The sequence below is a fragment of the Tachyglossus aculeatus genome, chromosome 4 (genome assembly GCF_015852505.1).
Source record: "Tachyglossus aculeatus isolate mTacAcu1 chromosome 4, mTacAcu1.pri, whole genome shotgun sequence".
Taxonomy (NCBI): Eukaryota; Metazoa; Chordata; class Mammalia; order Monotremata; family Tachyglossidae; genus Tachyglossus; species Tachyglossus aculeatus.
In genome coordinates, this window is record NC_052069.1 from 65,653,689 (window position 1) to 65,670,771 (window position 17,083).

A 17,083-nucleotide genomic window follows, 5' to 3' on the forward strand; every position below is an offset into this window, starting at 1 on the left:
TATGTTTGCATTTCGGGCACAATTTTCACTTTCACATTTACGGAGGAGGGCGAGGCTGGAGTCCAGATGGAGGCCGTTGCCACGTTGGTGGCCCTTGTCTTGCACGTGGGTCCCGGGCCCCGACTCTGCTGATGGTGTGGAGTGGGTTTCCACAGCCCTCATCACTGTTTGTGTGTATGTGCATGTGTATACATGTGTGTGTGTGTGTGTGTGTGTGTGTGTGTGTGTGTGTGCATCTGTGTGTTTTGGGAGGTGAGGGGGGAGGAGTTGGGACCTAGATGACTGATAGAGACACAGAGCACCCCAATGTGGAACTCCCACGTAACCAGCTGCCTTCTGGGCTGGGGTCTAGACCAATCAATCATTCGTATTTATTGAGTGCTTTCTGTGTGTGCAGCACTGTACTAAGCTCTTGGGAGAGTAAGATATCACAGAATCGGTAGACACATTCCCTGCCCACAATGAGCTTACAGCCTAGACTGCCTTGTGCTTCACCTGGGCTCGTTTCCAGTCCAGTTTGGTATATTCTCTGGGGGTTGGATTCAAACTAGGTCCAGGAGCCTTCTTCACTGAACTGGGGGTAACATAGGCAGAAACTGGTACTTCTGCGGGATGGGGAAGTGCTCAGATTCTAACCACTGAAGACCATCATTGGAGAGAAACCCTGAGCAGGAAGTTCCCAAGTAGCATAAGAGAAAGACTTTTGTGTTTTTGCGGTCCAGGAAAATGAGGAAGATTATGGGACGTGCTCTGGGTCGGTCCAATATACTCCCGTCTACATGTTACATGGTGAAAGGAGCGAAAACCCAGAGAAGCGCAGGCTGGCCCAGGTAAGGCCCGGTTCCTATTATTCGGTGACTAATTTGATATGGGGTGAGGATGAAAGAAAATGTAAATGAAATATTGTTTGAAGTTGAAGTTGGATTTTGTTGGATCCACAGGAAGGAAAAATTGGCATGTGATTTCTGATCCAAGTAGTGTATTTCGGCAAAAGTGAAGTGTAAAACTCTGGCCTCAAAAATTGACCACCTTGATATTCAAAATGATAGATTCTGAGCTCGTTGTGTGCAGGGATTGTCACTCTATTGCTGTATTGTACTTTCTCAAGCACGTAGTGCAGTGCTCTGCACACAGTAAGCGCTCAATAAATACTATTGAATGAATGAATGCATGAATTTCATGATAAAAATGAGAAAATGAGAACTAACACTATTACTTTTGATTTAACAACCCGTTTTTTGCGCCCTAATTTAAAAGAAATGAGAAGACTTTTTAAAGGATGTGGTGTGGAGAGAGAAAAGAAAGAGCTGTTTGTGTCTGATTGTACAGCCCCCTCCAGCAACTCACCGCAAGCAAACTGAGCCATTAAGACCTTTGCGTAAATTTCTGCTGAAATGAGCTTCAAAATGTTTTTAGGACACACACCTCCTTTCGCCCCCAGTTTTCCACTTGCACCCAGAAGTAGTTTCTGGAACCTCATCAGCATTCTCCCTCCCAAACTCTCCCCTCCCTCATCCCACCCAAAGAGGTGGGTTCTAAGCCCTCTTCCAATTTGGTTTATGCCAAACCACCAGAACTTCTGTGGGGGTCACAGCCACATGAGATAGTATCCTTAGGTCCTTCTTGGGTTTTAGATTTGGACTACGTATAGTTTTCCATCATATTTAAAGATCCCACAGGTGGTGAAGTTCACCTATAAGTGAGGGCCTGGGAGTCAGAAGGAGCTGGGTTCTAATCCCGGCGCTTAGAACAGTGCTTTGCACATAGTAAGCGCTTAACAAATGTCAACATTATTATTATAATTATTATTAATCCCAGTTTTGCCAAATGTCTGCTGAGTGTCCTTGGGCAACTCACTTAAGTTCTCTGGCCCTACAGTAATAATAATAATGATGGCATTTATTAAGCACGTACTATGTGCAAAGCACTGTTCTAAGTGCTGGGGAAGTTACAAGGTGATCAGTTTGTCCCACAGGGGGCTCACAGTCTTAATCCCCATTTTACAGATGAGGTAACTGAGGCCCAGAGAAGTTAAGTGACTTGCCCAAAGTCACACAGCTGACAATTGGCAGAGCTGGAATTTGAACCCATGACCTCTGACTCCAAAGTCTGGGCTCTTTCCACTGAACCACTCCAATTATCTCATCTTGTAAAACGGGGATTAAGAATGTGAGCCCCATGTGGGACAGGGACTTTGTCCAGCTTGATTAGCTTGTATCTACCCCAGTGTTTAGAACGGTTGTTGGCACATAGAAAGCGCTTAACAAGTATGATTATTATTATTATTAGTGCATCCGTGGCTGAAAAGGCCAATGCAAGATCCATAGCCCCGGCCCCAGGGGGCACACAAAGAGGTAGTCCATTGTTGACTTGTCGCAATGTTTGTTTGTCTGACGCTGTTTTCTGTTCTGCCTCCTTGTCCCTCTTTCCATGCAAAGCTTACACAAAGCTACAACCTTTTTGATGGGAGGGTGCCATGCCGGTCTGTCCTCAGCAATTGATTCCCAGGTTCCCGTTGAAATATAGTGCTGCTTGAGGTTTTGTTTCTTTTTTTTTACTGTGCACAATAGATTAGAATCCAGAGCTTCCCTTAGACATATACTCTTACCTGGGCCTAGCTGGGGTGAATTCTGGGTTGAGAAAGACAGTGCTGTGAGCATCCTTGCCCAGCCTCTGGCCCACATCCTACCTCTGGCCTGGAATGCCCTCCCTCTTCATATCTGACCAACTGTTGCTCTCCCACCACTTCAAAGCCTTATTGAAGGCACATCTCCTCCAAGAGGTCTTCCCTGACTAAGCCTTCCTTTCTTCTTCGTCCATTCCCTTCAGCCTCTCCTTGACTAGCTGCCTTTATTCATCTCCCCTCCCTCAACCCCAAGGGACTTATGTACATATCTGTAAGTTTATTTTTATTGATGTCTGTAAACTGTAAGCTTGTTGTGGACAGGTATGTGTCTGTTATATTGTTATATTTTGCTCTCCCAGGTGCTTAGTATAGTGCTCTGTACACAGTATGCACTAAGTAAGCACTCAAGTCTGTAACTTTGGCATTATCCTTGCCTCCTCTCATTCAACCCACATTTTCAAGCCATCACTAAATCCTGTCAGTTCTACCTTCACAGCATCGCTAAAATCCACCCCTTTCTCTCCATCCAAACTGCTACCACTTTAAGGCAAGCACTTATCCTATCCCACCTCGATCATTATATCAGCCTCCTTGCTGACCTCCGTGCCTCCTGCCTCTCCCCACTCTAGTCCATACTCCACTCCACTGCCTGGATCATTTTCCTTCAAAAACGTTCAGAACAAGTTTCCCCACTCCCCAAGAAACTCCAGTGGCTGCCCATCTACCTTCTCATCAAACAAAAACTCCTCACCATTGGCTTTAAAGCAGTCAATCACCTTGCCCCCTTTTACCTCACCTCACTATTCTCCCACTACAACCCAGCCAGCACATTTCCTTCACCTAATGTTAATCTTCTCACTGTATCTCAGTCTCGTCCATCTCACCACCGACTTCTCGCCCACGTCCTGGAATGCCCTCCCTCCTCATATCAGACAGATAATTGCTCTGCCCCACATCAAAGCCTTAAAGAAATAAAGCGTTGGAGGCTCATCTCCTCCAAGAAGCCTTCCCCGACTCAGCCCTCTTCTCCTCTTCTCCCACTCCCTTCTGCATCGCCCTGACTTGCTCCCTTCATTTATCCTCCCTCCCATCCTCACATCACATATGTATATGTTAAATATATATGAAATTTATTCCTTTGTTTATATTAATGTCTGTCTCCCCCTCTAGTCTGTGAGCTCACTGTGGTCAGGGAAAGTGTCTGTTGTTGTATTGTACTCTCCCAAGCGATAAGTATGGGACTTTGCCATAATAAATGCAATAAATACGATGGAATGAATGAATGAATATGATTGATTGATTGATCCACTTCCCTGAATTGGATCAGAACCCCCTGGGGAGGCTAGGCCAGCTTGATTTCTTGGCATTTTGGAGTTCTTGTCCTCGAATGACCTGGTGCTCCTAGAGGCTTAGGATCCCCTCCAGTCAATCAATCAGTGGTACTTATTGAGCACTTACTGTGTACAGAACACTGTTCTAAGCATTTGGGAGAGTAGGGTATACCAGAGTAGGTAGACACATTCTCTGCTCACAACGAGCTTACAGTCTAGAGGGATCCAGGCAGGATGGGCAACCTCTGACAGGCAGAGCTTGGTGTTTCCTGCAAGCTTTCTTTCAGCAGAGCCTCTTAACTCATCCCCAGGACCAGGATAGGCATGTGCCTGAGATTGGCATGCCTGGTGTTACTGCCAAAGGTACCTTGCTCACTTTCCTGTTGGCAGGTACACTTCTTACCAAACCAATGTCCATTTCCTGTTTGGCACTTTGGAGGACCCTGCACCTAATTCCATTGTCCAGGGGAATTGCAAACAGGGTGGCCTTCTGGAAAGAGCAGGGGCTTAGGTGTCAGAGAACCTGGATTCTAACCCCGTCTCTGCCACTTGCCTGCTATGCAACTTTAAGGAATTATTATTATTATTATTATTATTATTATTGTTATTTATTAACTTTAAGGAAGTCACTTCCCTGTGCTTCCATTTTCTTCTCAGAGAAAGGGGGATTCTGTATCTGGTAGAAATCCCCCACCCTTAGAGTGTGAGCCCGTGTGGGACAGGACCTTTTCAGAGACCTTCCCAGACTGAGCCCCCTCCTTCCTGCCCCCGTCTCCCCCTCCCCATCCCCCCCACTTACCTCCTTCCCCCCCCCACAGCACCTGTTTGTACGTATTTATTACTCTATTTAATTTGTACATATTTATTCTATTTAATTTATTTTGTTAATATGTTTTGTTTTGTTGGCTGTCTCCCCTTTCTAGGCTGTGAGCCCACTGTTGGGTAGGGGCCGTCTCTATATGTTGCCAACTTGTACTTCCCAAGCGCTAAGTACAGTGCTCTGCAATCAATCAATCAATCGTATTTATTGAGCGCTTACTGTGTGCAGAGCACTGTACTAAGCGTACACAGTAAGCGCTCAATAAATACGATTGAATGAATGAATGAATGACCTGCGTCTGACCTGATTGTCTTGTATCTATTGCAGCATTTAGGACAGTGTGTGGCACATAGTGGCCACCTAACAAATGCCATCATTAAGCATTGTCATTATAATAATAATAATTACTGTCATTATTATTATGGTTACTTTTTTGTGTGGCTTAATGGATAGAGCACAGGCCTAGGAGTCAGAAAGGACCTGGTTTCGAATCCCGGCTCCGCCACATGTCTGCTGTCTGACCTTGGGCAAGTCATTTAACTTCTCTCTTAGTTACCTCATCTGTAAAATGGGGATTAAGACTGTGAGCCACACGTGGGAGGGGACTGTGTCCAACCTGATTAACTTGTATCCACCCCAGTGCTTAGAACAGTGCTCAGCACATAATAAGCGCTTAACAAGTACCATAATAATAATACTAAGAGAAGCAGCGTGGCTCAGTGCAAAGAGTCAGAGGTCATGGGTTCTAATCCCAGCTCCACCACTTGTCAGCTGTGTGACTTTGGGCAGGTCACTTAACTTCTCTGTGCCTCAGTTCCCTCATCTGTAAAATGGGGATTAAGACTGTGAGCCCACATGGGGCAACCTGATTACCCTGTATCTACCCTAGCACGTAGAACAGTGCTGGCACATAATAAGTGCTTAACAAATACCATAATTATTATTATTACTAAGGAGATTGAATAATAATCATTATTATTATTTTTATTATTATCATTTTTATTAGCGTGGCTTAGTGGGAAGAGCATGGGCTTGGGATTCAGAGGATGCGGGTTCTGATCCTGGCTCTGCCCCTTGTCTGCTGTGTTACCTTGGGGAAACCATTATCTCTGTGCCTCAGTTACCTCATCTGTAAAATGGGGATTAAAACTTTGAGTCCCATGTGGGACAACCTGATTACCTTGTATTTACCCCAGCACTCAGAACAGTGCTGGCACATAATATGCGCTTAACAAATACCATAATTATTATTATTACTAAGGAGATTGAATAATAATAATAATTATTATTATTATATCATTTTATTAGCGTGGCTTAGTGGAAAGAGCATGGGCTTGGGATTCAGAGGATGCGGGTTCTAATCCTGGCTCTGCCCCTTGTCTGCCGTGTTACCTTGGGGAAACCATTATCTCTGTGCCTCAGTTACCTCATCTGTAAAATGGGGATTAAAACTTTGAGTCCCATGTGGGACAACCTGATTACCTTGTGTTAACCCCAGCACTCAGAACAGTGCTGGCACATAATATGCACTTAACAAATACCATAATTATTATTATTACTAAGGAGAGTGAATAATACTCATTATTATTATTTTTATTATTATCATTTTTATTAGCGTGGCTTAGTGGAAAGAGCATGGGCTTGGGATTCAGAGGATGCGGGTTCTGATCCTGGCTCTGCCCCTTGTCTGCCGTGTTACCTTGGGGAAACCATTATCTCGGTGCCTCAGTTACCTCATCTGTAAAATGGGGATTAAAACTTTGAATCCCATGTGGGACAACCTGATTACCTTGTATTTACCCCAGCACTCAGAACAGTGCTGGCACATAATATGCGCTTAACAAATACCATTATTATTATTACTATTGAGCTGTAGCTTTCTGGGCCCAGAAATAGCAACTGGAGGGAGGGCCATGGGTCTTTCCCTGGACGTAGTGAACACTGTTTCACTTTCTCATGGACACTCCAGGGACAGGCACAGCCATCACTTTCAGTTGCTAATCACCACTGAAGGGACTGACTGAATTATTTAAATTCACCTCTTGGTCATGGAAATAAGCCTCACTTCTAAATGAACTATGTGAGGAGGGGAAGAAAGAGGAGGGTTAGGGGAGATTCAGAGAAGAGGCCCCAAGGCCGGGTGTTTAGTTCATATTTTATGGAGTCTGTCATTGGATTCTTGATTTTGAGCACAGCTAGTCCCCCGTAAGAGGATGGCATCTTGCACACAGTCACCCACTCCAAGACCACACGCTGTGCATGTGCACAAGCGATTTCTTCTGTAACGCGGCAAACCGAGCCCAAATAGTTGGAAGAATATTCCCTAATTGTGTCCTATCCAAAATGTGTATTGGAAACACAGGGTACAGTGTAATTCTGTTTTCTCACCTGAAACTGAAAACTTGAAACGGCCCCTTCCCCAGGCCTGCCCAATTACCTCAAGTCCGTCAATCATTTCTTCTGAGGCAGCGTGATAAATCTCACCCAACATTTCAAGCAGCATACTAGGCCTGTGGGGAGGGACTGTCGATGTTTCCATTGGTTATTCTGACCAAGTGAGATAGGAGATTGAAATGATCCTGCTTAGAAATTAGAAGACATATTTTGAACCTAAACAGATTTTTAGGACTTCATGAGAAGCAATGTGGCCTAGTGGAAAGAGCACAGACAAAGCTTCTAGACTGTGAGCCCACTGTTGGGTAGGGACCGTCTCTACATGTTGCCAACTTGTACTTCCCAAGCGCTTAGTACAGTGCTCTTCACACAGTAATTGCTCAATAAATACGATTGATTGTATAGAGAACAGGCCTGGAAGTGAGAAGGTAATGGGTTTGAATCCCTGTTCCACCACGTGTCTGCTGTGTGACCTTGGGCAAGTCATTTCACTTCTCTTTTACCTCATCTGTAAAATGGGGATTGAGGCTGTGAGCCCCAAGTAGGAAAGGGACTGGATCCAACCTGATTTGCTTGTATCCACACCAGCACCTAGTACAGTGCCTGGCACATAATAAGCGCTAAAGAAATACCATAATTATTATCATTATTATTATTACTTCTCTGGGCCTCAGTTACCTCATCTGTAAATTGGGGACTGAGACTTTGAGCCCCTCCTGGGACAGGGACTGTGTTCAACTTGATTTGTTTGTACCCACCCCAGCGCTTAGTACGAGAAGCAGCGTGGCTCAGTGGAAAGAGCACGGGCTTTAGGGTCAGAGGTCATGGGTTCAAATCCCGGCTCCGCCAATTGTCAGCTGTGTGACTTTGGGCAAGTCACTTCACTTCTCTGTGCCTCAGTTACCTCATCTGTAAAATGGGGATTAAGACTGTGAGCCCCCCGTGGGACAACCTGATCACCTTGTAACCTCCCCAGCGCTTAGAATAGTGCTTTGCACATAGTAAGCGCTTAATAAATACCATCATGATTATTATAGTGCTTAGCACTAGTAAACGCTTAACAAATACCATTATTACTATTATCATCATCATTATTATTATTATTATTATTATTATTATTATTATTATTATTACTGGGAGACTAAGGGCCTGGGTTCTATTCCCAGCACCCCTACTTGCCTTCTGTATGGCTTTGAGCAAATTACTTCCTCTCTAGTTTCCCCATCGATATAATGGGGAGTCGATACATGTTTTTCCTGTTTAAACTGCGAGCCCCATTTGGGTCAGGAATCATCACCCCCTCCCCCCATGATCTTGTAGTCACCCCAGCACTTAGTACAGTGCTTGGCACATAGTAAATGCTTTACAGATACCACCATCATTATCACTATCATCCAGAATTCAGCATCGAAGCACAGAGTATGAAGATTTATCTTCACAGGACTCCCAGCTCCGGGGCCGGGTTTCATTACCAGCTTATCTGTAGAACAGACCGTGACTCTACTTTTCACCCCAACCGATAGTACTATTGTGGGCCAGCCTGCTAATTAGTATGGTTATTTCCCGGTTTGTTGATGAGGCTCAAGTAAATGTCAAAGGTACAGCCATGAAGATCTCCCAATTAGACTCTGCGTTTGTAAAAACCCCAACCCTCTCCCTTTTGTGCGAAGATGACAGTTCCAACTGCTTAACGGGACCCCAGGGAAAAACAGCGCGGCTGGTTTCCCCTAAATCGGGAAACTTGGGTCCTGTGAGAATACGGCCCTTGGTCACGGTGCGGAGCTGTTTGTACAAGGGGAAACTTGCTGATCGCCCTTATTTCGTCCCCAGACTTCTCATTTAAGACGCCTCCCCCACCCTCCGCACATCACGATAGCACTGTGAACTAGGAGAACCACCTCATTCTGATGGAGTCTAACTGGAGGAAAAATCGTGAGACTAGTTCCGGCAAACCAAGACTTTTTTTTTTTTAAATTTTAGAGTTTGAATTGGATAAAGATTTCAATGAAAACAGAAGGGTAGGACTCTGTTTCTAAAATATGCTACCTACAAATGCTTAGGTTAGCTATCTGGGCACTCTGTGTGTGTGTGTGTATGTGCGCATGTGCATATGTGCGTGTGCACACGCGTGCTTAACTGTACTGCAAGTCAACATTAACAGATGGATTGCCCTAAGCAAGGGAAAGCCACAACAGCACAATCCAGTGACAGTAGAGGATTGAAGCTTTTGATTGTTAAACCTTATTAAAACCTTGGCGTGTTCAGTTCTGTTAACTGTTTCATGCCTTGCACAAGAGCAGTTCACTCATATTATCAGTTTCTTAGACAAACTGGTTATGCCATAGCAGTACAAGTAACTATAGATGGTAATTTATTTTCTCTTTTGTGACATTCTTAGAACATTTTGAAATCTACACAGATTTGAGTTTGGTGCACACAGTTTCCTCCGATCTAGTTTTCTAAATTTATAAAAGTAATGGACAGCACTTGAATTTGCTGTTACTCAGGCAACTTGAAAATGGCATTAAATGATTACATTTCACTCCTCTCCCATATATCACAGAGTTTAGATTTCTAGCTCAGGATATGAACAAATGGAACTGCTGGTGTTTTAAAACAAAACTAAACAAACAAACCAAAGACACAGCAACAAAAGAAACATGCAAAGGAAGATGTGCTCAATGCCTAAATGTGATCTGTGCCATTTTTGTCATGTGTAACCATAGCCCAAGGTGATAATGTGGCAGAGTGCAAACAGAGCATTGTGAACTTTAATAATAGTCATTATGTGAACACAAAGGTATTCTAGTGCATTTGTGGAATGCTATGTGAACCATTTTAAGCTTATTTTGTAATGTTTGCAGTGCACCTTTACAATTAAAGATATAGAGTATATGAAAGGGATGGGGGCCGGGGGAGGGGAGTGTGTGCAATCACTTATAACCAAAAGGCAATTTAGAATAAATAGCCTTTCTACCGAGGGTGGATTTATCCACAATTGCTGTGTCAGTACTCTTTTAAAGAAATGATTTGCCTTAACATGGATATGTCAAAGTGCACCCCTTATAAGTGTTCCAATTGATTTTTGCATTTTTTCTTGAATCTCTAAATTCATGGAGCCACATATGTATGTAAGCTCCAAAGGATTTCAGCTTTGCTGGTCTACATATTTCTGCTTTAAAAACATAGCTATTAAAATAACTCTATGTCTAGATGTTGAGTACCGTATTCTGATTCACAATGCTATGCACCCAACTGATGCATTTTTTTCCAGAGGAGAAAAATAATATTAATAATAATTGTGGTACTTGTTAAACACTTACTATGTATAAAACACAGGGCTTAGGGCTGGGGTAGGTACAAGATAATCAAGCGACACATGGGACTCACAGTCTACGTAGGAGGGAGAACAGGAATTGAATCCCATTTTGAGGGAACTGAGCTACAGAAAACTGAAGTGACTTGCCCAAGGTCACACAGCAGACTAGTGACAGAGCTGGGATTAAAACCCAGGTCCTCTGAATCTCAGGCCCAGGCTCTTTCCACTAGGCCACACAGCTAACAATTCTTGGACTAAGTGCTTGGAATTAAGGGTAAATTCTGATTTTAGAAAAGTGGATGAATTCAGTTTTTACTGAGAAGCAGCATGGCTCAGTGGAAAGATCACAGGCTTTGGAGTCAGAAGTCATGGGGTCAAATCCCAGCTCTGCCAATTGTCAGCTGTGTGACTTTGGGCATGTCACTCCACTTCTCTGGGCCTCAGTTACCTCATCTGTAAAATGGGGATTAAGACTGTGAGCCCCCCGTGGGACAACCTGATCACTTTGTAACCTCCCCAGTGCTTAGAATAGTGCTTTGCACATAGTAAGTGCTTAATAAATGTTATTATTATTATTACTGTGACCTCATCCTCCTCTATTGGCCCAGAAAATAGGGACATCAGCAGTGCAACTGCTTCAAGGGGAGCAAGCTGCTGCCTTCCCAGGTCAGGAAGGAGAAGTTAATGGGTCACAAAGAGGAAAAAAAGGACTGAAATCAGGGATGAAAAGATAAATTCAGATTGAGGAGCACTGAATATAAATATTACAAAGAATGAAACCATTGGTCCACCAAAAACATCAATTGAAATGCTATTCTCAAATACAAATGTAAGGCTTTTGGAGAAATACTGGTGAAATACAGTTAATTAAAAAAAGAAAATATTTACTTCATCTGCATCCCGAGAGTGCGAAGGAAATCAGTGATCGGAAAAATCTAGTTTTGTAACATTAAAAAAATAGATGACATATAACAACTAACGTCATAGTCACTAGATAGCATAATAGTAGTGCTAAATCTGTAGTTTTGATCGTGTTCCATTAGTGGTGGAGAGTTTCCTTGTATATTTATTATGTTTTAAAGCCAACTCCAAATGTTTATAAAATGCATCTCCTGGGCCAACTTTGACAATAAAGGAGGCCTAACGTTAATAACGTTTTATTTTAGTTTAAGGGAAAGTTGTCTGGTGTGTGTTAGTCAAATGACATTTCTTTATTGTTAAAAACACTGAAATTTCCTTTTAATTAAAATGGAAAAGCCAGACTAAAATTCGTATTGGAGATAACAACAGTGCCCTCTTCTGGTCATTGCCGATTTACATGCCGGACTCTAGGATTGTTTAGACACAGAGCAAAATATGTTCCAGCTGAGAATGCTTTTGAAATAAATAGAATGTTTTCCAGAATAATAATGGATACTTTTCATGAATAATGTAGTATCTGGACACACATGTTGTTGAAAGCCAATGCTCAAGAACAATACTGTCAAAACAAGAAATCCAAACCCTACCCGGAATTCTGAAACTACGATTATGATTTTTGAATAATTGCATTCAGCACAGCACCTCTTAGCATGTGACCCCATAAAAACTAATAATATGAACAGTCTTATTGCTTTTTTCCATTGAAATGGTTTTCTCGGTGCAGATCATTGATGTTTTGATGTCTGTCTCCCCCCACCCCCCCCAGACTGCGACCCATTTTTGGATAGGGATTGTCTCTGTTGCTGAATTGTACTTTCCAACCATGTAGTACAGTGCTCTGCACACATAAGTGCTCAATAAATATGTTTGAATGAAAGAATCAAATTTTATAACTTCATATTTTACTGTTCAAATTTGTCACTGGGGCTTCACTTCGGCATTCTTACAATATCTTTGAATTGGAGCAAAAGAAAACTAGATTTCCTAGCTCCAAAAATCTGAGTAGAAGGTGTTTCTTGGCTTGTTTAGTCAAACGAGTTTTTCCATGTGAACTTTCATTCATCGCAATCCTAATTCAGTATCCCTCCATTTGAGGAATACATCATGCATTATAATAATAATAATAATGGCATTTATTAAGTGCTTACTATGTGCAAAGCACTGTTCTAAGCACTGGTTAGGTTACAAGGTGATCAGGTTGTCCCATGGGGAGCTCACAGTTTTAATCCCCATTTTCCAGATGAGGTAACTTGAGGCCCAGAGAAGTTAAGTGACTTGCCCAAAGTCACACAGGAGACAAGTGGCGGGACTAGGATTTGAACTCATGACCTCTGACTCCAAAGCCCGTGCTCTATCCACTGAGCCACGCTGCTTCTAGCTGGGCCCTTTATTCACTGGGGGAAGGGTCCTGGTGGGAGGACAATTATGCAAGGATTTGTCCCTTGATTTAGCAGAGATTGAGCTGCTGAGTTCAAATATCACCCCAGAAACTATCTCATCTCTCTCACCACCGACCTCTCACCCACATCCTACCTCTGGCCTTGAATGCCCTCCCTCCTCATATCAGACAGATAGTTGCTCTCCCCCACTTGAGAGCCTTATTTAAGATACATCTCCTTCAAGAGGCCTTCTCTGACTGAGCCCTCCTCTCCTCTTCTCTGACTTTCTTCTGCATCACCCTGACTTGCTCCCTTAATTCAGCCTTCCTCCTATGCCCACAGCACATATGCATACCTCTGTAATTTATTGAGTTATTTAAGTATATTAATGTCTATCTCCCCCTTTAGACTGTGAGGAAATGTGTCTGCTTGTTGTTGTATTGAAGTCTTCCAAGTGCTTAGTAAAGTGCTTTGCACACATTCATTCATTCATTCATTCAATCATATTTACTGAGCGCTTACTGTGTGCGGAGCACTGTACTAAGCGCTTGGGAAGTGCAAGTTGGCAACATATAGAGACGGTCCCTACCCAACAGTGGGCTCACAGTCTAGAAGGGGGAGACAGACAACAAAACAAAACATATTAACAAAATAAAATAAATAGAATAAATATGTACAAGTAAAATAAGTAAATAGAGTAATATATATACAGGTGCTATGGGGAGGGGAAGGAGGCAAGGTGTGGGGATGGGGAGGGGGAGGAGGGGGAGAGAAATGAGGGGGCTCAGTCTGGGAAGGCCTCCTGGAGGAGGTGAGCTCTCAGTAGGGCTTTGAAGGGAGGAAGAGAGCTAACTTGGCGGATGTGCAGAGGGAGGGCATTCCAGGCCAGGGGGAGGACATGGGCCGGGGGTCGACGGCGGGACAGGCAAGAATGAGATACAGTGAGGAGGTTAGCGGCAGAGGAGCAGAGGGTGCGGGCTGGGCTGTAGAAGGAAAGAAGGAAGGTGAGGTAGGAGGGAGTGAGGTGATGGACAGCCTTGCAGCCGAGGGTGAGGAGTTTTGGCCTTATGCATAGGTTGATTGGTAGCCACTGGAGATTTTTGGGGAGGAGAGTAACATGCCCAGAGCATTTCTGCACAAAGATGATCCGGGCAGCAGTGTGAAGTATAGATTGAAGTGGGAGAGACAGGAGGATGGGAGATCAGAGAGGAGGCTGATGCAGTAATCCAGTCGGGATAGGATGAGAGATTGAACCAGCAGGGTAGCGGTTTGGATGGAGAGGAAAGGGCGGGTCTTGGCGATGTTGCGGAGGTGAGACCGGCAGGTTTTGGTGATGGATTGGATGTGAGTGGTGAACGAGAGAGCAGAGTCGAGGGTGACATCAAGGTTGTGGGCTTGTGGGACGGGAAGGATGGTAGTGCTATCAACAGTGATGGGAAAGTCAGAGAGAGGGCAGGGTTTGGGAGGGAAGATAAGGAGTTGAGTCTTGGACATATTGAGTTTTAGATGGCGGGCAGACATCCAGATGGAGATGTCCTGAAAGCAGGAGGAGATACGAGCCTGGAGTTAGGGAGAGAGAGCAGGGGCAGAGATGTAGATTTGGGTGTCATCAGCGTAGAGAAGATCGTTGAAGCCGTGGGAGCGAATGAGTTCACCAAGGGAGTGAGTGTAGATAGAGAGCAGAAGGGGACCAAGAACTGACCCTTGAGGAACCCCTACAGTAAGGGGATGGGAGGGGGAGGAGGAGCCCGCAAAAGAGACTGAGAATGAACGGCCGGAGAGATAAGAGGAGAACCAGGAGAGGACAGAGTCTGTGAAGCCTAGGTTGAATAGCGTGTTGAGGAGAAGGGGGTGGTCCACAGTGTCGAAGGCAGCTGAGCGGTCGAGGAGGATTAGGATAGAGTATGAGCCATTGGATTTGGCAAGCAGGAGGTCTTTGGTGACCTTTGAGAGGGCAGTTTCTGTGGAATGTAGGGGACGGAAGCCAGATTGGAGGGGGTCGAGGAGAGAGTTGGCTTTGAGGAATTTGAGACAGCTCGTGTAGATGACTCATTCAAGGAGTTTGGAAAGGAATGGTAGGAGGGAGATAGGGCAATAACTAGAAGGTGAGGTGGGGTCGAGAGGGATTTTTTAGGATGGGAGAGACGTGGGCATGTTTGAAGGCAGAGGGGAAGGAACTAGTGGAGAGTGAGCAGTTGAAGATGGAAGTTAAGGAGGGGAGGAGGGACGGAGCGGGAGATTTCATAAAATAAGGGAATGGGGTCAGAAGCACAGGTGGGCTGGAGTAGCACTTGAGGGAGGAGATCTCATCTGAGGATACTGCTGGGAAGGATGGGAGAGTAGCGAAGAGGGTTGAGAGCCGGGGGGTTGGAGAAGTGGGGGGGGAGTGACTTTGGGGATCTCAGACCTGATGGATTTAATTTTATTAATGAAGTAGGAGGCCAGATCGTTGGGGGTGAGGGAAGGAGGAGGGGGAGGAACAGGGGACCTGAGAAGGGAGTTAAATGTATGGAAGGTAAGCACTCAGAAAGTACAATTGAATGAATGAACGAAAAGAAACGAATACCCTGAGAAGCGCTTTTGGCCAATGGACAGTAGACATTCAGTGAAACAAAGAAACTTGTGGAGGTTGGTGGCAGGCTTTTCGTCCCTCCCTTGATGCTGTGTCGGGTTTTCAGGTCATAGTCCCATCAAGAAAAAAACTGAGATTTTGTCCCCAGAATATTTGTGAGTCTGGAATTTACAAGAAAACCTCTTGTAGTTGCGTCTTTTAAGGCAATTCATTTAACAATATTTATGGTAAGAACTTGGAAAGAAAAATCATAAGAGGAACAAAAAGCAATCACCAAAAATTGTAAACCTTCTTTTGAAATAATTAACCAATCATATTTATTGAGTGCTTAGTGTGTGAAGAGCACTGTTCTGAGCGCTTGGGAGAAAACAATATATTAGAGTTTGTAGACATGTTCCCTGCCCAGAATGAGCTTAACAGTCTAGATGGGGAGATAGACGATTAATATAAATAAATACATTACAGATATATGACATAATACATATGTATGCATATAATAATAATGATAATAATGATGGCATGTATTAAGCGCTTACTATGTGCAAAGCACTGTTCTAAGCGCTGGGGAGGTCACAAGGCGATCGGGCTGTCCCACGGAGGGCTCACAGTCTTCATCCCCCTTTTACAGAGGAGGGAACTGAGATCCAGAGAATAATAATAATAATAATGATGGCATTTATTAAGCGCTTACTGTGTGCAAAGCACCGTTCTAAGCGCTGGGGAGGTTACAAGGCGATCAGGTTGTCCCACGTAGGGCTCACAGTCTTCATCCCCCTTTTACAGAGGAGGGAACTGAGATCCCGAGAATAATAATAATAATGATGGCATTTATTAAGCGCTTACTATGTGCAAAGCACTGTTCTAAGCGCTGGGGAGGTTACAAGGTGATTGGGCTGTCCCACGGAGGGATCACAGTCTTCATCCCCCTTTTACAGAACAGGGAACTGAGGCCCAGAGAATAATAATAACGATGGCATTTATTAAGTCCTTACTATGTGCAGAGCACTGTTCATTGATTCATTCAATCATATTGAGCGCTTACTGTGTGCAGAGCACTGCACTAAGTGCTTGGGAAGTACAAGTTGGCAACATGTAGAGACGGTCCCTACCCAACTAAGCACTGGGGCGGTTACAAGGTGATCAGGCTGTCCCACGGAGGGCTCACAGTCTTTATCCCCCTTTTACAGAGGAGGGAACTGAGGCCCAGAGAATAATAATAATAATAATGGCATTTATTGAGTCCTTACCATGTGCAAAGCACTGTTCCAAGCACTGGGGAGGCTACAAGGGGATCAGGTTGTCCCACGGAGGGCTCAGTCTTCATCCCCCTTTTACAGAGGAGGGAACTGAGGTTCAGAGAATAATAATAATAATAATAATAATAATAATAATAATAATAATAATAATGGCATTTATTAAGCACTTACTATGTGCAAAGCCCTGTTCCAAGCACATGAGAGGTTACAAGGGGATCAGGTTGTCCCACGGAAGGCTCACAGTCTTCATCCCCCTTTTACAGAGGAGGGAACTGAGGCCCAGAGAATAATAATAGTCATGGCATTTATTGAGCGCTTACCATGTGCAAAGCATATGTAAATATACTTCATATATCATACATAAATGTATATGATCATGTGCCTATAGAATCATTTTCCCCGTAGATAACTGATGTTCCTTCCATTGAATTCTATTTTTGATAAGTTATTGAAGGAAATATAAGT

At 43.9% G+C, this 17,083-nt stretch overlaps 1 protein-coding gene across 2 annotated transcripts in view; it reads left to right on the forward strand.

The window, feature by feature from the left end:
• DENND1B (DENN domain containing 1B) overlaps positions 1-17,083 on the forward strand; it is a 330,783-nt gene that overhangs the window by 289,834 nt on the left and 23,866 nt on the right. For both annotated transcript variants that reach the window (XM_038744737.1, XM_038744739.1), the window contains one exon: positions 723-830. In XM_038744737.1, coding sequence (XP_038600665.1) covers positions 723-830 — 108 coding nt within the window. The remainder of the gene's footprint in view (positions 1-722; positions 831-17,083) is intronic.